A 21631-nucleotide genomic window follows, 5' to 3' on the forward strand; every position below is an offset into this window, starting at 1 on the left:
TTATAGAGATGCAAAAAGATTAAAAAGTCTCTTAAAAATAAGTGGCATATGACTATTTTTTGATTGAAAATTAGACAGAATGCAACGAAGGTTTGACATTAAAATTTTTATAAAATTAAGGTGCTATATTAAGTCAAAAAATTTATTAAATAATGAAGCAAAAAACAGGTTAAAATTCAAGTAAGTAAATTAATAAAAAACCTAATAAAAATGAATTGGTTCTCCATAGTTGGTCACTTAAAAGATTTAATGAGGAGGGGGGGGGGGGGGGTGGTTGGAGGAGGAAGGGCCACCAGGACCACCTTATTATAGTAGTAAGCAGTTGCTTTGCTTGCTCTACTTTTAGGTTGTCTAGAATTATAGGATGGTAGGGACAACAAGTCAAGAGCCCTCTACCCAAAAGCTTTTTAAACTAGGGGTGGGCATCGGGTGGCTTGGGTCGGCTTGGGGCTCAACCCGCCACCACCCGCACATCCATCGGTCCAATCAGGTTCATCTTAGTCGGAATGGCGATTGGAGCAGTCGGAATTCGGGCTAAGCAAACTGCATTGGTTCGAGATTGTACACCCAATACCCATGCATTATGTTCAGTTGTTGCATGGGATGTCGATTGTCGAATTGGGAAAACAGCATAAAGTTACCTGATGTCTATGACACAACACATAAGGAAAAAAATGATGCTGTTTCCAACTTCATTTTCTACAGGATAAATACGAATTGTAATTAACCTTGAAAAGACATTGCATCAGCTTACAACGATAGAATTTAGTGACAATAAACATAAACATTCTTACAATTAGGGGCTTGCCTCTGGAGTCAGGAACCTGGAACCAAAACCTATGAGTTTGGTAAAGGATAGCATTACCAGCTGGGTTCATAGTCTATAACTCTATATATGGTTTAGGCATGCCTCAAATGTAGGCTGTTGTTAAATAGATCTTGGGAAACAAATAATTCAAGATCTCCAATCGCATGCTTTCGTAAAGTTGATGCTTTGTTCATCTTCAAGTTCATGGGATAATCAAGCCAACTTTTTACAATGCATGATTCATAAATCTGTGTAAGATTTGCATACAAATTACACAATTTATATTAACTACTCAAAGATTTACGTAGAGCATCACGCCACCATACAAACATGGTATAGAGCATAAATATGCGGCCCACACTCTCTCATTGTATTAATATTTATGCATCCAAGGGCCAAGGCCAGCTGGAATCTCAACCTATTAAAATGGCAAATTTTTGTATTTAGAAAACCACTTGAATTTACAATATTGTTATTGGATGAAGAGATAATTAGTGTTTGTGTTTACATATTTACCTTCTATCCAAAAATAATCTCAATTGGCTCCATTTTCAGTGTAAAAAGTCAAAATCTCACCGCAGATCAACGACATCAATCTTCAAATTGGCGTTCATAAAGACATGAGAGCAATGCTCATAAATTGGGGTTCCATCCGAAGGCTCCTCATGGGGATGAAACCCACGTTGTTGACAATTGCGAATTACAGATACACCACCTGGGTCAGATAGATGAAATATGCCATGTGGACTGAAATGGTATAGGAGACAAGTTAAAAAGCTGATTATTTCATATATTATGAATTGGTTTTCATCAAGAGTTAAACAAACCTACCTGGATGTATCTGTTGGAGCCATAACAATTGCAATTGCTTCTGGTAACATAATCTGAAAAAAATCCATAGCAACAGTATTATAATCTTGGAGAAATAGAACAAATAAGCAAAGGACATATAACAATAACATTATGGTAGAGTATGATTTTCCAAGAGTATAAAGCCACAATGAAACTAAAAATTATAAATTGTAGCCAGAAAGTAAATATTACAAAAAGTGGGGAGCGATTGGGGGAAATGGGAGGCTACCCTATTGTAAATTTGGCCTACAAAAAAAACAAACGAAAAAAAGAAAAGAGAAAAGAGAAAAGAGATGGTACGGCTCCTTACCTGGTATGAGTAATGAGTGTGCAGATCAACTGATGACATGAAACAGGTCTGTGATGGGTGTGTCTGATAACAGGACAGAGATATGAAAAAGAAAATTATGATTACATGTAAAGGAGCAAGAATAATAAATAATTAATGCTCAGTGAGGCTATTGAGTCTACTGTGACACTTACATGAATCCACCCAAGGGGAAAAAGAGATAATCTGTCTTGAACCTCAAATATTTCCTCCTCATTCAATGTTTGACACTGGACATAAAACATTGATAATGCATGATTGTTAATGGAAAATAAACAAAAGAACCGCACATATGAAATTGAGGGTATCACTGACAAGACATGGAACTTAGATAGAAATGCTTCTTGCATTCTAAAATATAATTTATCAGTAAATAGTGATGAATTATCTCTGAACAAAATTTATCATCTGCACTATTTAGTTCATGGTTTTTGCCTCTCTGCATGTGTAGAAATGTAGAAACAATTAACTTTAATACGAAAAGATAACTTTTTTTTTTGGCCAGGGATAAGAAAAGATAACTTAAATATATAATAATGTCATCAGTGGAATCAAAAAGTGAGAGGAAAGCTGCAATCAACCTTAAAACAACAGAACAGAGACAGGCTATTCATAAGTTAACATGAGATTTATCTTACCGAATCAGAAGTCGACTCTTGCTTTGGGATTATTAGCGTAGTGATATGGAAAACCTTGTTTTTCTGCAGCCACATGAAATTGAAAGGATAAGAACTGAAACACATCAAATTATTCTAATTTACTCATTAAAAAAAAAAAAGAATGTTATTTTCTTACCAATGAACCAGCAAGAACACCGCACGTTTCTAAATTTTTTTGTGTATTTGCGCGAGCCAATCTCAAGAAATCGTCCATCATTTTTACTGGCTGAAAGGTAAATTAAATGACACTAGCATCACATTCCAAAACATTAAGAAGCATTCAACCTAAATCAACAAGAGATAGAATGTGTTTCTGAACAAATATATAAGGAGGATCAGCATAGGAGCCCTACAACGTGTAAATGTTGATATGAATTAGAACTTGGCATCCCATCCACAGAAGGTTGAGCCGGTCCTGGTCTTGGATCTGCCACTTTTGATGGAGGAATTGGAGTAATGTCCTGCTGCACTCGTGCAAGAACAGGAGGAGGAGAAGGTTGATTGATGATCAACTGGAAAGGATCTTCCCTTGCTTCATCAATCCATGAAGGACGTGATTCCTGAGCTGGGCGTGTCCATTCACCATCATCCAAGGAGAGCACTGACTCCATTGTAGATTTAATTCCTCCTGGATCACCATCTTTTAAAGCCACAAGATCATATTGTCCAGCCTGATTCATGCTATTACCATGGATGACGCCAAATAGAGTATGTTATAAGCAGCCACAATTAGTAGGAAAAATCTTAAAAGAAGATCAAGTAAGCTTTGATCTTTTATTTTATACTGAGAAAGAAGCAAAACATGGAAATAGCTATGAGAAAAAATAAATAAAGAAGAAGATGCAGACATAAAAGTATTAGACAAGACAAAGACATCTTGGGTTTACAGAAAAAACTCACCCCGAATTTTCAGCAGGGACTAAGTCAGTACTGCTTGGATATTGAACCTGCACCAATAGAAAGGTTAAATGGAGTTCTGCAAATTTCAGCAACAATAAAATTTTGAAATCAGACACCTGAAAATTTACCTTAACCTCTGTGCTGGGTCCAAACCACTGGCCCTGAAGACCATTTGGACCCAAAAATGAGTGTCTAGACAAAGTCTCTTTATTCGGGAGAGGTAGATTAAAAGATCTGCAAATTCCAGGAATTGTTGTCATAGTTCTCACATCTCCACTCTCCAAATTATGTATATACACTTATACAGTATACTGCTAGAAGAAATATACTCACAGCTTCTGTAACTGCTTGTCAATTTGTGTAGTAGGCTGAGATGCCAAATCATTTTTATACATCCATGAAGACTGAGATGCCATGCTAGTAGGCTGCAGCCACATGAAAAGAACAAGTAAATTGAGCATATTCATAGTTTTCCAACAAACTTCCAAAAAACTAGAAAATTAAATGAAGGCAAAACAAGATTATGACTAAAATCTTCTTAAGTGCTTTACAAATTTACAATAAAACCAAACCAATGAACAAATAATGAGAACCATCCCACAAATTCATATCTATCACATATCAATTGATCATTTGTGGTATCAGTACCTGCCTAACGTTCATACTCAGTGATTTATTGTTTACAGAAGGCCATTCTAAGGAAGGTGTCTCCAAACCATATGAAGTGCTTTCTAGGCGTTCAGGTTCACACTGTTGAGCAACCGCATGGGCCTTGTTAAGTTCATTCGCTAGGCGTTGGGCTTCAGGTTTCAAAGATTCAAGCTCATCCAGTACATTTAACAGTTTCTGCAATTATGACACAACAGCCAAGTCAGAACAGGTTGGCATATATCGAACGTGAAATAGTAACTGTCTAATAGGATTAGCATACTTCACCTTCCTATATATAATTCTCTCTTTTGGAGGAAATGCCTGGTAATCTCGATGATATGGTATAGTTTCAGACACCAAACTGCGAAATTTCAACAATAAGGTTCCACCATCTAAATAAGTTTGTTTGCTATCAATCCCATAGAAAGAAATCAGCTGATGAATTTTACGACGTACCTTGAAAATCGAAGAAGTATGACATACAAATCCAAAATGTTTTTCTCCTCCCGGTATATACTAGCCTGAGCATTTAAAAAGTACATTAGGGAAAATAAAAGGGAAAAAAAAAACAGAACATTTTGAACACAATAGAAGCTGCTAGATACTCGTAAAATGAGTAGCCTAAAACTCACCATTGCCATATATCCTAATTAGTTATGAATAAAGATAAAATTTCACAATTTTTTTTTTCACTAAGCTATGCACTGGAACTGAAATCACAAAACCTATTGCTTACAGAACTCAGTTTCAAATTTCAATGTGAAATTTACCAACCAGCCTCAAGTTTTGGGTTAATTGGGGAGTCTTAGAATCCAAACCCTTAAATCGCTAGCTTGAAAAAACAAATAAGATAAATTTTGGCACCGTAACGCTAAATTGGCGTTTAGTAATCAAATTTAAACCGTAATTAATCTAAAATTAATCGCAAAGACGGCGAAGGAGAATCAAAAGACAGAGGGAAACAAAGCGGACCTGTTTCAGGAGATTATCGGCGATTCGATAGTAAAATCGGAGAGGATAGCGACTATCGACCTCGACTCTCCGAGCGAATTGATTGAGGTTGATCTTCATCTTCTCCGGCAACAGAGTTTCAGGGAGGGAAGGAGATCAATGTTCTGAGCGTGAGAGTCAAGTCAAAACACCGTCGTTTTGAATAGAGAAGCTTTTTATGTGTTTATGTCGACATGGTGAGGTGGTTACGTGCGCTGCTGCATACGGAATTGCCGTGGACTGACCAATAATATCGTGGTTCGTGGAAGATATCCTCACCTTTTCTCTGTCTTTTATATTTTTATTACTTTAGAACATTCTAAAACATTTTTTTAAGCGGTCTTTTTTAGAACATTCTAAAAACACCACTTCAGTTTTTTAAGTGATTCATACTTTTCCGGATTGGCTGATTTATATTTCAAGTTTTAAATATTTTTACAATCATAGAAATTCATGAATTCAATATTGATTCATCCCAATGAGGAAGAAAAACATTCATAAATTATTTGTTTTTTTTGTTTTTTAATTGGAGCATTCCTGAAAACTCAAAACCGGTGGAAAAATCATGTAGTTTTGTGGCATACTGGTACAAGAATAGTGGCATGCATAGAGGAGTTCATTCCAGGAGTCTAGAACATTGTGAAGGCACCATTCTACATGCTGCAGCAGACTTGGACCCTCCAAGGGTGAGAACATGTATATATTTTATTTATAATAAGCCATTTTAGTAAACAAGAGCCTTCAACTTTGCTATTACATATATTCCCTCTGAAAATTAACATTTTATTCCTGGAACTCTACATATAATTATTTGCTGATGATTTGTTTTGCACACAAAAGTCTCATATCACATCTCTATATAATGCATATGGTAACACTAGCTATAACATTATAATGTTAAAGGAGGAAGTTATGAGATATTATACATATCAGAACAGTAATCCATTCCCCATAATCATGATCAATACAATCCCACTTAGAATCTGGTAATTTGCAGCCTTGTATGCCCTGCTTTCTTCAGCTTTGATGTGCTCAGCCACATTGAAATTACCTGCACAATGCAAATCAACAACAGATTGTATTACATATGCAACATTAGACAACAAACCAAAAACAAAACAAAAGGTTATATAATTACCCCTATCTGAGCCAGAGCCACATCCTGCATGAATAGTATCTCTAACATCTTGTATGGTGGCCTTGTTGTAAAACAGGAAGTGGGTCAAGATGTTATCAACACAGTCGAGCGCAAGGTGTGTCTCTGAGAGGCATGGACCATTGCAGTAGTCATCGGTTTTCTCTGCTGGCACATTCAGATCTCCACTCTCATCCAACCTATAAGATTCTTCACAGCTGCTGTAAACCTGAAAATTAAACTTGTTATTGTGATTTGTTAAGTGTTAAAACTTAAACAATTAGTAACCAAAATGGATGATATATAGTGCTCAAACTAAAGTTTCACTCTTACAGATCTATCATTGAAACAAAGCAAGGCTTTGGCAAAAATTTGAGCTGGGTCCTGACTTTCAGCTCCTATTTCTGGCACATCACCTATTTCAGGTGTGTCTTTCTCTGCCATGCCTGTCCAAATTTATGCAAAAATTAATTCTGTTTTTAAATCTTTTAGAAAAGAAACAGAAGCAGGAGGAAATATGTGTTTCTCTGTGAGATTATTACATACCTATTTTGCAGCCGAAAAGAGAGATGTAGATCAAAGCTGCAGCTAAAACTGAGAGTTGGGTAGTTGTAAATGCCATGACAGAAGCTCCTATAAACTATAGAAACTCTCTTGGAAGAGAATTTGGTTACAGGTTGAAGCAAATTATGTATGCGAATGTAACATTACCAACCATAGCATGATAGCAATATAATGTCAGGTGCTAAATACCCAATTAAGCATATGACCCACCTGGCCTACCAAGGTACTGTTCTTAACTAAATTAAATTAAAAATGAACCTTCTTTTTTCAGTCTGTGTGATTCACTTACAATTTGACTAATTGTGCATGGTAGATTGGTAGAGATGGGATTGATAATCACCTTGAACAAACAGAAAAAAAAAAAAAAAAACTTCCAGAGATTGGAAAATGTAATGAAAGTAGAAGTTGGTGAATTTAATTGGAAAAAGGAAAACAGCCTGATGGGTCAAATTTGGAGGAATGCAGAGGACTAGAAGGGAGAGAGCAGTTGGGAGTGCAAGCCACCAACTTTCACTAGCTGAGGACTTTGTCCTTGAGTGTTAGAAATCAAACCTAAAAATGTTCATTTTGCTTTGGCTTCCTAGCTACTTGCACCACAAGTTAAGCTGGCGTTGCATTAATGTTTAATTCATGGCCTAAGCAATACCATAAACAGAAGCATTATATTGGTAGTTAGACATATATATGGCATTGCTCAGTGAGCAATTGAGCAATGTGCAATAAGCATTTGTAAGCCTCTTTTCATTTTTCCTACTTTTCTCTTAGTTTTTTTGGCGTGAAGGTATGAGTTTCTTGTAATTGTAGAGCAACGATATCTTGTCAAATATAATATATTATATGTTATGTTATCAAACTGTTAATTAGAAAATAATTGAAATATAAATTCACTTGATTAATAACTGAAATAAAATTAATAACCAACATATTAGATTTTACTCCCTATTCCCTAATTTGTCACTCATTTGCTTTATAGTATAGAGTTTATACCAGGTTTCCTGCTTGAACATGACATTTTAATGAAGTTATTGGGCGTACCTTAAGCAACCAAACATTATAATGTCAAAACCTTTCATCTTATTTCAATTGGTGTGACATATCCCATATTGCAATCCGCATTTTGTTTGTGCTGCCTTTCTAGTTTTTGGATTTATATTCAGCACAAGTTTTTTTTTTTTTTTGGTCTAGTATTCAGCACAAGTTGGATTCACAAAACTGACCACCAAATAGAGCTGAGCAAAATTTTTGAGAGAAAGATTAGTACTCTTATTAAAAACTAATTGACAATTATTACATTCAACCAATTCTATTGTATATATAACTTTGTCATGAACATTAATGCCCTGAATACAACAAACTAGTTTGAGCTTTAATCTCCCTGCAACACCATAAACCAAAAAAAAAAGAAATTAATAATCATGAAAAGAATATTAGTACCATAACAAAAATACTCTCTAATCAAGCAATTCGACATATTATTTTATCCGAATTTATCTGAATAATTGATTATGTGAAATCATGTCTGAATTTGGACTCTAATAACAAAACATGTCAAACTGTTTAGTAAGATAACATCTCATATTGTTTAGTAAGAGATTTCTTTCTTGATCTATATGACAACATATACAATATAATGATTGCATTTGGGAACTTACAAGGCTATCATGACCAGATGTACAAGCAGGTCTCCTTGGGGGGAGCTGCTGATGTGGCGTTCTCTACAAATTGTCACATTAATTGAGTTTATTATGCAAATCAAAATTATTTTAATTACTACAACAACAACAAAAAAAAGTATATACTTAATTAAATTGACATTGATACTTTGTAGGTGTATCTAAAATTTTGTACCTGTAGTTTTGGTCGTAAGGTCTCAACTGCAGCAGTTGATTTTGGATTCACCCCTGCACCTTGCTGCTCCATATTCATCAATTGAATTCTTTTATTAGAAAACAAAAACCAAAACAAAGAAAAAAAAGCAGAGGGTAGAAGAAAAGTTTTTTTTTTTTTGGTAGGGATTAATACCTTGCATAGTGCCCAATCTGCTGAATCAAAGAAGGCACGTTCATGGTCCTAATTACACACACAGAGAAGAGATTTATAGTTTTTGTTTAGTACATTCTACTGGAATAGAACACAAATCTGATTGAAGTTTTTGAAATGCTAATTTAATTTACCTTTGAAATCAAAGGCTTCTTCTTTGGCACAAGTCCTCCATATTTCTGAGCAGCTGTGGGTGCCTATAATTAAACCGACAAAGCAAAATGCTATCGTTAATAGCGTAAAGTTGTTTTGCATTTTGCTTTCTAAACCCATATGAGATATTTTTACCAGTTGTTTTGCATTTTGCTATCTAAACCCATGAGATATTTTTAAAAAGTAAACAGTGAGGTTTTAAAATTTCTTAGAGGTATAGTATTTACATACATCTGAAGTTTATTCTCTTTTCCCATACACTTTTTAGAATTTTAAAAATTACACATATATTTTATGAAGTTTCAAAATTGTTGTACATAATTCCTACAATAAGACGAAAACTGATGAAAAAATATGCAGGCATGCTAAAGATTGAAATGACCTAATAAAATTACTCAAAGTGTAAAGTCCAACCTCAATACAAATATATTTTTCTTTGTTTATTTATTGTTTTCTCTTGGAAGGAGTTATATGTAATAATTTTAAAATTTTTAAAAATATATGTGTAATTTTTAAAATTTCAAGAAAAGTTTAAGTAAAAAGATGATAAATCAGTAAGTGTAAATAACTCTTTACAGAGTAGTCCATGAGCATGAGCTTATCCATGGGCCAGATTTTGGTTGTCGACAGATCCATTAGGCTGTAGGCCCTCATTTTGGGCTAAGCACAAAAGTCCACATAACAGCCGCTTAAGCAACTAGCTGAGGTCTGTCTTGTCTAGTTGTCTAGTTCATATACCGTATCCGCTGCCGACATTTTGAAAAAGCGAAGTCGTGGTACATTGATGCTAAGACATATTCTCTGACGTGTCAAATTACTAGCCGTTAGTGGAGACCACACTCTCATGCTAATCCTAATTTTAATTTGGGTCCCAATTAATTTTTCTTCTATTATGCATCCACCCACACAAATCCAAATTGCATTTTGGGCCCAAGAGGGTAAGAAATCACAGATATTTCGGGCTCACATGTAAAACCTCAACAAATTATGGTATATGCCTTTGGAGCTTCGCATAACAACAAAGAAATTTTGAGGTATCTTATGTGGTACCATAATTATTTTTTGTTTGACTAAGAAAGAAAATTATTTGGTGATACAATTAATACAAAATCTGCCACCTACTGAATTAAATTAAAACAAAGTAGGCATCGAAACGCGTGGAGCGTATGTCTGGAGTAACGATAGTTAGATTTGTCAGTTTTGTTTCTTTTATCAAACATTTGAACTGGAAATATCTTTCAAAAGTGAAACGTGTGGAGTTTATGTCATGCATTAAATTTTTCCATCTTTAAACTCTTTGGCGGTTACACAATCCTATATGATTTTTCAGCTCAAAAAAAAAAAAAAAAAAAAAAGCCTATGTGATTTTCTTAATGCTTCCTGTTTTCTTAGTCTAAACTCAATATTTTTGTTGGTTTAGAGTCTAAACTCAATATTTTAACAAACAAGAATTAAGAGTAATATATAGGAGGAGTAATACCTCATGCCCTTGGGCAGAGAAATAGTCTTGGCCTCTGTTGCAATCCGCCATCTTAGCTCTCCTGCAAAATAGATCATTCACTTTATTAATCAATCATGGAATTTTAAGAAACTAAGAAGGAAAACAAAAGGGTACAAAAATTTAACATCAAAATGACAATTTAGACATGAAATTAGAGAGGGGAGGAGAGAGAGAGAGAGAGAGAGAGAGAGCTAACAAGAACAATGCAGCAAATTAATTGCAGAAATGAAATGGGTGTAGGAGTACCTTAACAATCTCATAGTATATAAGGGCCACTCACAAGCCATAAAACCCAAAAAAGGGAAAAAGTAAAGTAAAGGTAAAAGAAACAATTAGAGAAAGATAGAGGGGATCTTGGCATTACCTTGTGGAAGAGCAAAGTGAGAGATGCAACAGAGAAATGAGGACAAGTTGTGAAAAGAACCCAAAGGATAAAAGAGAGAGAGAGAGAGAGAGAGAGAGAGAGAGAAGAATGGGGGTTGAGTGAGAGGGTAAGATAAGAATGTATTTGTATTTATATCTCTGAATCAATGAATCTTTAGCAATTTGGTTTAGGGAGATTTATTATTGTATATGATGGAGAGAGGTCAAGCCCCCAAAAGATAAATAAAAACTTAATTTGATATAGTAGGTGGATAAAATTTGGAAGCTATATCTCTCTAATAAAACCCTATTATATAGCTGCAGTTGAGGGTAAGGTTCAGGAACAGTGAACAAATTCTAATGGGTTAGGAGGACTTTGAGATTGTAGGTTCAAATCTCATTTGAAATAAAAAAAAAAAAATGAAAATAAAGAAAGAGAACAGAATTTGGGAGATTAGACATTTAGTAATTAACCAATTTAAAAGTGGATATCTATTGGTTTTGGGCTCGTTGGGATATCACCATGGATTGGTCCATGTGAAACACACACAGTACATTATCACACGTGCAAATCATCTACTCTTTTTTTTCGGCCAAGGGCAAATCATCTACTTAACTCACCGACAGCCACTGATGACTGAACCACTCTTCTGTAAGATTTTGCATTTTTGTTTTGCTATTGTTTTCTTTTATGGCAATTATTATTCATTGACAAAGTCCATATCATACAAACATTTGGGGAAGAAAATAAGCACAGCTGACAGCCTCTGAATATATAATGTTGGAGATAGAGGTTTTAAGTTGGAATTTCCTTTTCAACATTAACATATAAAAAGGCAAATATTTACGTTCTAAAATTAATATTTTATCATTTTTAAAGCAGTCGCACAAGAAGATGAAGCTTCAAATAAGAACGTTAAATTAAGAACCTTCTTTCTGGACCTTCAACACAATGATCAGAACTATTCTTATTGTAGAACATTATTCAAATATCATTATTGCAAAAAATCAGTCAAATTGATAATTATTTGGTCATAAATTATACAGATAAACATAATCGAACGGATAAAATTGAAAATATCTTATCAATAATAAACTGTCTAAATAATTTTCAATTTAGCTGATTTTTTATAAAGACGACCTTTGATGAGGGACTTAAAAAAGAGCGTTCCGATAATTGAATTTCATTACTTAATGGTACTAAGAGAGAGAGGATGTTCTTATTATTCTTAAAGTAAGGATATCTATTATCTTTATTTGAAACTCCATTCCCGTAAGAAATATGTAAAAAATTGAAGATAATAGAAGAGTGAGAATATACAATTTTTTTTGTTTTTGATTTGGATATAGAGTATACATCTTGAGATTCTTGATAATGTATGTTTCATTAAAGCAGCTCTCATTTATGGGGTGATTTTAATGCTATCAAATATATAATATACATCTTGATATTTATGGCAGCTCTTAGCAACTCATGATACATGTGCTTCCATGGTTTAATTAGTGAAAAGCTTTTCCATCTGTAACCAACAAAAAAATATATTAAAAGATACTATCGGTACTTAAAATACACTATGGTTTTCAAAATAAATTACAAACATAATATGTCTATTTGCCACATCAATTGGTGTGGTGTTGAAAATTTCATAAAAGTTTTGATGCATTGTGGTACTATTGATGTCATTATAAATTTATTCTTACGACCTCATGACTCATAAGCAAGTCAAAATCCTCAATAGTTTACGGTTTTCTCCATTTTTGGCAGGAAAACCACTACATTACCATAACTGTTTGAAATTGAAGCTAATTGTAGTCATAGTCAACAACCCAATGGGCAATGGCTTCAATTTCTTAAAATGAAGAGAAAAAGATATGTGTTCCTAATTTCATTATAACTACCCTACCTTGAACTTGAAGCCACTAGCCACTAATCTATAACAAGATGTTTGCCTCTAATTAAACTTGAAACTTGCATGTGGGAGAGCCTTCCACCATTTTAGATCACAAATCACACCAGACAAATTGTAGTTAGCAATAATTAATCAACTTATCACTAATACCATATTAGAATTACAAAAAAAAATTCAAATTTTGATCACCAAATTAATGATATAATTGGTGGATTGGCTTCTCTCGAACTAATGTCTTGGATGTGACTCCGTCTTATATTAGGCCTTCTTTTTTTTCATTGTTCTACATCTAGAATTATTCTTCATTAGTTTTATTTGTTGTTTGAGCTTTGGATGCATCAGTACATTAAAACTGATTTTAGTAGTGCCTGAAATTCTACCTTTTTTTTTCCAACTTACATAGCATTTATACATTGAATACTAAAAAATAAAAAATAAAAATAAAATCTAAAAAAGAAAAAGAAGTACTTTGTCCAGTAAAGTAATGACACATAAGGTGAGAAACAAAAATTGAGAAAAAAAGTTTGGACTCTTAGCATTTTCCGATTTGATACAATTGATAATCTCACAATATCTTCATGGTTGTAAATTAATAAGATTCAAAATGACAATTTATTAAACCTTACGGCTCATCAATTAATCAACAGTCTCAACTCGTATAGTAGAACATTTTTTTTCTCCTATGAAAAAGGAAAACTAGGAACTATACTATGTGATTATCAATTTTTTTTTTTTTTTTATAGTTCCTAAGATTTAATATCTCCTAAATTGGCTTCAATGGAGATGTAATGCTTGAGATCTCCAATTTGAAGCTTATGTTCACCCAATGGAATTCTTCGAATCCCAAATTGGTCAACTACACTAAGGTGCTTGCATACATGAACATCAATCTTGACCCGTTGCTGAGACCCGGCCACTATATGGACTTTGTGAAAGCCCACTAACTGCTTGCTTGTGGCCCATTTTCCAGCAGGCGGGGTTGAGAATACTAAAAGGGTGTGAGTCCCATCCATTTTTCCAGTGTTTTTCACATCAACATGGACACCCATTGAAAGTGAACCGCAGTTGGCGTGGCTGACTCTCACTGCATTGCTCAACATGGTTGAGTTTGTGGTGGCACTTAGGCTGCTAAGAGGCACAGAGACCAATGTGGGAACTTGGGCTAGTGTGTGGGCGAAGGTGGTGTAGCTTAACCCGAGCCCAAAGGGAAAAACCACCGGACCTTTGTAGAACCGGTACGTTCTACCCGGGTAGCCTCTTCCCGGGTTGGCTCGCATGGCCATGTTTGTCATTGGAACCTTGGTTAGATAGTCTTGGGGGTACCATGTCATAGGCAACTTTCCTCCTGCACAACAATAAATTTTCGAACTATTAATCTATTTTAATCTTAATTCATTTTTCCACTCTCGCGCCACTTGACGGAAAGAAATATGGTGAATTAGATGCACTAATTACCTGGGTTTGTAGTACCAAACAAAACATCAGCAATGGCAGTACCTCCTGCTTGGCCAGGATACCCTACCCAAAGAATGGCCCCAATACGTGGGTCATTCTTTGCAAATGTCACATCAATTGGGCCACCAGACATCAAGACCAATATGGTTGGGCCTCTGGAGGCCCGGGCCACTCTGGACACGAGCTCTTGCTGGTGTCCAGGCAAGAGCAGGCCTGTCCTGTCTCTGAATTCTGCTTCAATGGACTGGTCCAGGCCCATTACTAAGACGGTTGCATCAGCCTGCCTTGCTGCAGCCTCAGCAGCACCAAATAGTTGGTTGCTAGCGCAAGCGACACCTGGGCACCCATGCTGGAGAATGGTCCTTGTGTACCTCCCAATTCCTTGTACCGGTGTAGTGTAACCGCATGCAACACCTACACAAAATTACAATAATATGTTACAGTTTAAATTATATTGTAGACCAAATTTCTAATAGAGATGAAACCACTTGTATTATTAGACTTACCGGCATAATTTCCTATCATTGTGACGGTAACGTCAGAATTGGGCCCAATTACTGCTACTGTACGGTGACGTCTAGTGTTGAGTGGCAGGGAACGCCCACGGTTTTGAAGCAGAACAATGCCTTGCCTAGCAGCCTCAAGGGCCAACTCATTGTGGGCTTGAGTGCACACATCTCTTGGGCCCAGGTGTCCAAATTGTTGGGCTGATGGTTCGCCGTCAAACATGCCCAATCTCATCTGAACGGTGAGGGTGTTAGCTAAAGCATTATCCACATCAACCTGAGTTACCAGGCCCTTCGTTACGGCCGCCTCTGTATGGATTGCGAGGAACGGCCCACAGTCCAAGTCCAGGCCTGCTTTGATTGCGTCTGCTGCTGCTTCTTCTGGTGTCTTGGTGTAATGTTGGTCGTCATATAGAACACCCACTGAGTCACAGTCCGAGACTATGTACCTATTTGGGCCCATAAAGCAAAATGTTAATTAGAAAAAGGCAACAAACACAGAGAAGCTCTAGTGACATTTGAGTGTGTGACCAATATTAATTCCTAGGTACATGGATAATTGGGACTCACCCATTGAGGCCCCATTGGACACGAATTGTGTTCTTTAGGAGATCAGGGTCAGCACAAGTAGGCTTTCCATTGACCTGATTGTAGGAGCACATAACACTAGCAACATTCCCCTCCTTCACACATGCTTTGAAAGGCACATTATATGTGTCTGCCAAATCCTGCTTGCTAACCTGCACATATAACAAGTCTAACATGTTATATAATGTAAATTCTTATTTAAATACGTGATGTCAGATGAATAACTTAACAACATAACATGTCAAGTATCTGATAAAAGAATATTAATGACAGTCAAATTACGTTACCTGAGCATTGAAATGGAAGCGATCGACGCCATTCCAGTTATCGAGATCATAGGCTGTGTAATGTTTGCAGCATGCAGCAACCTTGAGGCGATTTCCAGCTCCATCACCTTGGAGGCCCTTGACATAGTTAGCAGCATACATAGCAGCCAAGACAGGGTCTTCACCAGGAGTCTCTTGGCCTCTTCCCCATCTTGGGTCACGAAATATGTTCACATTTGGGCTCCAATATGTCAAACCAGCCATGCCTCCATTGTACATTGCTCTTGCTTCATCAGACACCACCTGCACATGCAACACCACATACAGTACCCAATTTAAAATTTATACAGCTGGGTTATTCAATTAAAAACTTTGTAATAAAAGTAGTTCATTAATTAATTCTCGTAACTTAATTTTCCTTCACCTCTTTCTTTTCTCTTATAATAAAAGAAAGTGAGTAGAAAGCATTATTGATAAAATTATTGAGCCATCTTTTTTGCCATAAAACGAAAATTTAGAGTGGTCCATATTTCGTACATGTAATATTGGGTGTTTATAAACTCTATGGATCCATAACAATTTGAGAGGCTTAATTGTTAATTGACATCACATGGGACCCAAGGCATGCCATTAGAAATTAAATTTTGCACCAAATTAGTAATTGCAACTTGACAAGTTGGACTCATAGTGAAAACAACAGTGTGTTGTGTACCCATCGCTGTCGGAGTCATTTTAGGTACGATTGGATGCCTAATTAAATTAATTTGTAATATAATGGTTGCTGATATGACTCATAATTGACAACTTCGAATTGCGAGTAGTGTCGTTATATAATTTTTTTGTTAGTAATATTGTCGTTATATATAATTTGAAGCATCTCCTGTGTGTGTGTGTGTGTGTGGTGTGTGTGTGTGTATGTGTACATTTAATGGACATATGTACGTGTAGACAATGTTCAATCAAGTCTTGAAAAGAAATGAAACAGCAACAACAACCACAATAATTACCTCTTGACAATGTACGTCGTTGGTTTTGTTGTTAAATGGTATAAATTAATCATGTCATTATCATTGCCGTTATGCCAAACATCATGAAACAAATGTTGATTCAGAGATGTAATCTACTGTGTTTGTTTCGGCCCTTCGGGCCCCTTACAAAAAAAAAAAAAAAATTGTTGAATTTATGTAGCTCACGGAATTTCCAATGCATGTCCCATATGATATGCTAACTGCTAAGTACCCATGCAAAGTGCACTTTGACCTTTTCTTGTTTTTTTATTTATTTGAATTGGTAATTTTATATATTAAAAAATTCTTGTTTTATACTACATATTATGACATGACATGGTATATTTTTAGACTATAAATTAAAATTGTTAATTAGATAAAATCATATATGATTGTGTGATGGTGATTCATGTGTTAGACAGAATAATATGCCAGGTATCTGAAATGATTAATGAATCAGTACCATTAATTTAATACTAAAGTATAACAGATATGCCAATTGATCACATGGTTAGGAATTAATTAGGATATGGGTATATATAGGTCACAGGTCCAAAATGATGGTGAATATATTAAAAAACTTTGTTCTAAATTTGATTGATCAGAAAAACAAAATTAACAAATTAAAAAAGAAGAAAAATGCTCACCCGTCCGATCTCCTGCCAGAGAGACTGGTTGAAGGAAGCGGCGGTGGTGATGACTTGAGGGAAGCTAGTGGCGGCAGGGAAGGCCCCAGCGAACTTGGTACCGGGGCCCACATTGGAGACCCCATGAAGAGCCTCAGACCACCACTCGTAGCCCTGAATGCCAAGCCTAGGCAGAGCCTCCGCATTGTTCACCAGCAGCCTGATCTTCTCCTGCAATGTCAGCCGTCCGATCAGATCCCTCACCCTCACGTGGATCGGCACGTTCACCCTGCAGAACCTCTGCCCTCTGGTCAAGGGGTTCCGCGGGTCACACGCAAAGGGTGCTCGAGCTTGGACTACTCCTCCAATGGTGCATACAAGGAGGGCTAGGAGAAGTGAGAGTAGAAGAGAATGGTTTTTTTGTGTCATGTTGAAAATGGAATAGAGGGTTTTCTTTTGTTTGGTTTTGGTTTGCTCTCTCGGTTTTTGGGTACGTGGGTTTATATAGAATGAGAAAGGTAGGTGTAGCTAGCTAGGTTGCGTTTAGAGGATGGTTATGATGTGAGAAGGGTTTTCATGATTGAGTTTCCACGTAGATGGATGTTGTTATAACTTTGAAGCTAACCAAACAGAAAATAAGCTCGATGAGAAAAAAAGGAGGAGAGAAAGAGATAGATAGAGAGTAGAGAGAGAGCAAGTGGTGGATGAGTGTGTCAGTATAACACGCAGTTGGCACTAGGGTGGTCACTTGGGATATAAGGGTAGAGCCAGTTAAAAAGTATATCGGCCATAACCAATATTGTAGCAAAATGGCAAAGCATGATAATAAAGATGGTTCATGAAATTGATCGAGAATATATATATGTGTGGGATGTCACGGACCAGAGAATCTCTTTCACTTTTGGTACATATAGCAGTGTAATGCATGCGGCTACTTTTTGTATACATATATTGTTCGTTCTCTAATAGTCTAAGTTATTAGAATCTAATACTTGTCTAACAACGTTAATCACACTAGCTAACAAAATATTACATGAATTAGGGATATGGTTAACCAAATTTTCAACAAAAACAGATAATCAGGGGTTTGGCACTAAAATCTCGGTTTAGTTACTTGACCATATATGTATGATATGCAATAGAAACTAACAAATACCGGTATGAAATTTTATATTTGCGGGTAAAATTAATGCGAAGGGATAAGTGATTAAAAAAAGGACAAAAAGTTAATTTGTCTGTGAAAGACTGCACTATTGCTAAGTTTGTCTGTGAAAGACTGCAATATTATTACATATTGTCTGTGAAAACTTTCTATATAGTTAATAATAATAATGCAGTGTTTAATCTCTGTGGAAACTGACTATTGGTTATTTTTATTGGATCCCCAATTGGAGCAGAAGTTTTTCATATGCTCGTGACTTTACTTGCAACTGCAGCAGACTACTTGACCTAAAAAAGTCAATCTATCTCGTGACTACGGTTCCTAGTTTCTACCAGCTATGACACAAAAACATTTGTCTTCTTGCATCTTTTATTTTGTTCTTGTGATCAGTTTGTGATGGCTTATATATCGATGCTTCTTGCTAATTAACCCACATGATTCCATATATACATATAATTTTCTGTGGGACGTTGGTATTTAGATTAGAGAACCGATGCCTATATTTCATGATTTTTTTAACTTTTTTATCTTATTATTGTTATATATGGTTTAATATGTTACAGTGGTATAAATGGTTAATTGAAACTCATTCATCATTTTTAACTCTTGTAGTTTTGGGTTCTTCCCCGATTAGGCCGGTTTTAGCTCTCATATATAGTTTTGCATCGCCCAAAATTTGAGAATTCAAATTTACAATAGAAACTCGAATAATGAATTTATAATAATTTTATATCTTAAAATGTTGAATTGCGTCAATAATTGAATAAAAATGACAAATCATAAAAAGACCAACACTGTTCTTTTAGTTAAAGAACGGACGTTATGTACAGAGAATTGTACTATATCTATAAACATATATGATATATAGTATTATCTTATCTTGGACACTCTTAATGTCTAGATGCAACTGCCGATTAATGGACCAATTTTGCAATCAAACAACCAGTGCAAATTACACGTTATAATAATCAATAATGTTGGAATCAATATAAAAAAAAAAAAAAAAATCAATTAAATACACTGCCAATAATCTGGCAACAGATAAGCTGAGAAATGATCTGACCAAAAAAAAAAAACAAAAAAATATAAGCTGAGAATTATTTTATTAGTGGGGCCCATTCCATTAGATGAAGGCTAGGTGAAGAAATAAAATCCTTTTTCATGTTAAACATTCTGTCCAGGTTAATTACCTAGCAGATGAGATAGGCTCTAGCTCTTATACAGTTATATATACATATAAGAGAGTGTGCTAGCTAGCTTCATACGCCTCCCAGTCACTACCTTTTAAGTTACAACCTTATCCTAATTATAATTCAGTTCATGAGTCAATTTCTTTCCTTCTTTTTTGATCTTTCATTCTTCCCAATTTATTAATGGAAATTCTCCAATGGTGTCACAGACTAATTTTTTCGGGTTTTGTTTAATATCATACAGTATTCGATCGCACTACTTTATCCTCCAAGATATGAGAATATTAGGCCATTCATAGGGCCCATCTTGCTGCTATAGTCCATGGAATAGGGCTTTAATTGCCAATAATATATATATATCATAATTAACAAATTAATCAATATCTATATATACTTGATTTTCGATAAGAACAACATAGATAATGTCAAATATGAGTACGTACCTATAAGCAATTAATAAATAAGACAATGATATAGTTGAAAATTCGTTGTGCAAGTGTTATGTGTATACCATTCGATCTATTACATCATCATACATATTAGACCTCACTCCAAAGAAGAAGGAAACAAAATAAGCTTCATATTTAAACGAAACATTTCAAGAACTTTGCAGATAAACGCAATATGTATGCATACATGCATTGTGGGACCTTAATGTATGTATAGATTTGATGTCAGCATGTTTTTGGTTTGAGAGCTTTTATGGTTTTATATTTGAAGTGTATTTCTTTCATAAGGGTTTAGGTACCACGTGAAATATATGACGCAGTTTTAGAGCCCATTTGGTGCTATGCTTTGAATTTACACTAACACTTTTTAAAGTTTTTTCCTTGTTTAATTGGTTTCTCAATCTCATTATCAACACCAACCTTATTAGCCTGTCTTTTTAAATTTCCTTCTTTATCTTCTTCCGAATCTTCCTTCAATTTGCGCTTACACTCTTTGTTTGCTTATCTTAGGCTGTGTATAATGTGACTTTCCATGCATGATTGGTTGGTTCATGCATGGTTGGCTTCTTGGCTTGTCATGCACTTGGACTCGACAGGGTATATATGTGACCATAAACAAGAATTTTTATTTTTGAGAGAGAGAAAGATGTGGCCAACCCAACCCCTTGATCATGAATGAGATGGGCCCACCCAACCCCCTTGCTTTAGAGTTTTGGGAACTCCTGGATGAGAAGGAAAGACCAGCTAGCTTAGACCATCCTTTGTGGATGGATATATGACAATTGACAAAGCTTAGCTGCTTTGAGAGAGCTAAAACAGTGGCTGTTGTAGCATGGGTGTGGATAGTACGTGATTGACTGCTATCACATTCTTATCCTTAAAAAAAACAATCAATCAGTGCAAAGAGATAGCTCTGCCAACTAGTCCATAGCTCTCTCTCTCTCTCTCTCTCTCTCTCTCTCTCTCTCTCTTCTTATCCTCTTGCAGTTCCCTACTAGTTTGGAGATCATCTTTTGGTCTTTTTCATCAAATTTTATTATTGTTTATAAATGTGTACCTGTAAACTGTTATGCTGCTGTAATGGTTCAAAGTTGGTTTGTTCTTGAAGTTACAATGAAAGAGATTTGACATCCACACCAAAAAAAATAGAGAGATTTTCCATCATCGATCATAAATGAATGCCTCTGCTGCATACCCCACATTATTCTATGAGCATATCACCGAAAATCGATCTTGAAATTGTAGTCCAATTGCGTTTGCGGATCTTGGCAAGTGATGAGACTACTTCGAACAGTCTATTACATTGAATTAAATTGAACCCTACAATAACAGAGTTTTGGTTCTGTTAAAATCAATGACAGTTAGTTGTTACATCCCATCTGTATAGTGACAGGTGCTTCTTGAAGATGGTTGTAATGAGTTATCCCCAAAATATTGGGATTTACGATGCTGTTGAGAAAATATCTCATTCGGGAATATATGCTCTTGTTTTACAATATATGCCATGAGTTTTTTCATTCATTATTAA

The 21631-nt window shown here is 35.4% G+C and overlaps 4 protein-coding genes across 7 annotated transcripts; all 4 read right to left on the minus strand.

The window, feature by feature from the left end:
* Window positions 1-762: 762 nt before the first annotated feature.
* Window positions 763-5338, minus strand: AMSH3 (associated molecule with the SH3 domain of STAM 3). Of its 2 annotated transcripts, XR_015120310.1 has the most exons (15): window positions 5171-5338; window positions 4655-4719; window positions 4484-4559; window positions 4196-4393; window positions 3881-3972; window positions 3676-3781; window positions 3548-3594; window positions 3001-3328; window positions 2784-2873; window positions 2627-2689; window positions 2144-2218; window positions 1971-2033; window positions 1640-1692; window positions 1325-1555; window positions 763-1226 (listed from the first exon to the last, which is right to left on the minus strand). XR_015120310.1 is itself a non-coding variant. In XM_086231520.1 (14 exons), the coding sequence occupies exons 1-14, from the start codon at window positions 5267-5269 to the stop codon at window positions 1381-1383; spliced, it is 1530 nt and encodes a 509-aa protein (XP_086087646.1). In that variant the 5' UTR covers window positions 5270-5338; the 3' UTR covers window positions 1234-1380. The 2 variants fall into 2 exon arrangements, 1 of the variants encoding a protein (XP_086087646.1); XM_086231520.1 differs by lacking the exon at window positions 763-1226 and having other exon boundaries at window positions 1234-1555.
* A 626-nt stretch (window positions 5339-5964) lies between these two features.
* On the minus strand, window positions 5965-7694 carry LOC147294399 (Glycine-rich protein family). 2 transcript variants are annotated; one of them, XM_086231969.1, is made up of 4 exons: window positions 6870-7694; window positions 6657-6769; window positions 6327-6552; window positions 5965-6239 (listed from the first exon to the last, which is right to left on the minus strand). In XM_086231969.1, the coding sequence occupies exons 1-4, from the start codon at window positions 6943-6945 to the stop codon at window positions 6118-6120; spliced, it is 537 nt and encodes a 178-aa protein (XP_086088095.1). In that variant the 5' UTR covers window positions 6946-7694; the 3' UTR covers window positions 5965-6117. The 2 variants fall into 2 exon arrangements, with proteins under 2 accessions (XP_086088095.1, XP_086088094.1); XM_086231968.1 differs by having other exon boundaries at window positions 5965-6552.
* A 432-nt stretch (window positions 7695-8126) lies between these two features.
* On the minus strand, window positions 8127-11308 carry LOC147294400 (cAMP-regulated phosphoprotein 19-related protein). Of its 2 annotated transcripts, none has more exons than XM_086231971.1 (7): window positions 10946-11308; window positions 10561-10621; window positions 9062-9124; window positions 8910-8957; window positions 8736-8798; window positions 8540-8602; window positions 8127-8262 (listed from the first exon to the last, which is right to left on the minus strand). In XM_086231971.1, exons 2-7 carry the CDS (start codon window positions 10609-10611, stop codon window positions 8254-8256), a joined length of 297 nt encoding a protein of 98 aa, XP_086088097.1. In that variant the 5' UTR covers window positions 10612-10621; window positions 10946-11308; the 3' UTR covers window positions 8127-8253. The 2 variants fall into 2 exon arrangements, with proteins under 2 accessions (XP_086088097.1, XP_086088096.1); XM_086231970.1 differs by lacking the exon at window positions 10946-11308 and adding an exon at window positions 10828-10920.
* Window positions 11309-13449: 2141 nt separating this feature from the next.
* BXL1 (beta-xylosidase 1) lies at window positions 13450-18041 on the minus strand. The gene is made up of 6 exons (XM_086231682.1): window positions 17324-18041; window positions 15691-15972; window positions 15386-15555; window positions 14816-15264; window positions 14310-14723; window positions 13450-14199 (listed from the first exon to the last, which is right to left on the minus strand). Exons 1-6 carry the CDS (start codon window positions 17729-17731, stop codon window positions 13601-13603), a joined length of 2322 nt encoding a protein of 773 aa, XP_086087808.1. The 5' UTR covers window positions 17732-18041; the 3' UTR covers window positions 13450-13600.
* Window positions 18042-21631: the final 3590 nt, after the last annotated feature.

The sequence above is a fragment of the Dryas octopetala genome, chromosome 2, assembly GCF_963921425.1.
Source record: "Dryas octopetala chromosome 2, drDryOcto1.1, whole genome shotgun sequence".
NCBI lineage: Eukaryota > Viridiplantae > Streptophyta > Magnoliopsida > Rosales > Rosaceae > Dryas > Dryas octopetala.

Excerpts from the sequence above, each read along its gene's own strand:
- BXL1 (XM_086231682.1), bottom strand. The coding sequence starts at position 17,731 with ATGACACAAAAAAACCATTCTCTTCTACTCTCACTTCTCCTAGCCCTC. Across the intron at positions 15,973-17,323 it reads TCTGGCAGGAGATCGGACGG|GTGGTGTCTGATGAAGCAAG; the intron begins GTGAGCATTTTT and ends TTGCATGTGCAG. Across the intron at positions 15,556-15,690 it reads GCTTCCATTTCAATGCTCAG|GTTAGCAAGCAGGATTTGGC; the intron begins GTAACGTAATTT and ends TTATATGTGCAG.
- LOC147294399 (XM_086231968.1), bottom strand. The coding sequence starts at position 6,945 with ATGGCATTTACAACTACCCAACTCTCAGTTTTAGCTGCAGCTTTGATC. Across the intron at positions 6,770-6,869 it reads TCTTTTCGGCTGCAAAATAG|GCATGGCAGAGAAAGACACA; the intron begins GTATGTAATAAT and ends AAATTTGGACAG. Across the intron at positions 6,553-6,656 it reads TTTGTTTCAATGATAGATCT|GTTTACAGCAGCTGTGAAGA; the intron begins GTAAGAGTGAAA and ends TTTAATTTTCAG.
- LOC147294400 (XM_086231970.1), bottom strand. The coding sequence starts at position 10,868 with ATGGCTTGTGAGTGGCCCTTATATACTATGAGATTGTTAAG. Across the intron at positions 10,622-10,827 it reads TATACTATGAGATTGTTAAG|GAGAGCTAAGATGGCGGATT; the intron begins GTACTCCTACAC and ends TCTATTTTGCAG. Across the intron at positions 9,125-10,560 it reads TCTCTGCCCAAGGGCATGAG|GCACCCACAGCTGCTCAGAA; the intron begins GTATTACTCCTC and ends GTTTAATTATAG.
- AMSH3 (XM_086231520.1), bottom strand. The coding sequence starts at position 5,269 with ATGAAGATCAACCTCAATCAATTCGCTCGGAGAGTCGAGGTCGATAGT. Across the intron at positions 4,560-4,654 it reads ATACTTCTTCGATTTTCAAG|TTTGGTGTCTGAAACTATAC; the intron begins GTACGTCGTAAA and ends GAAATTTCGCAG. Across the intron at positions 1,693-1,970 it reads ACACTCATTACTCATACCAG|ATTATGTTACCAGAAGCAAT; the intron begins GTAAGGAGCCGT and ends GATTTTTTTCAG.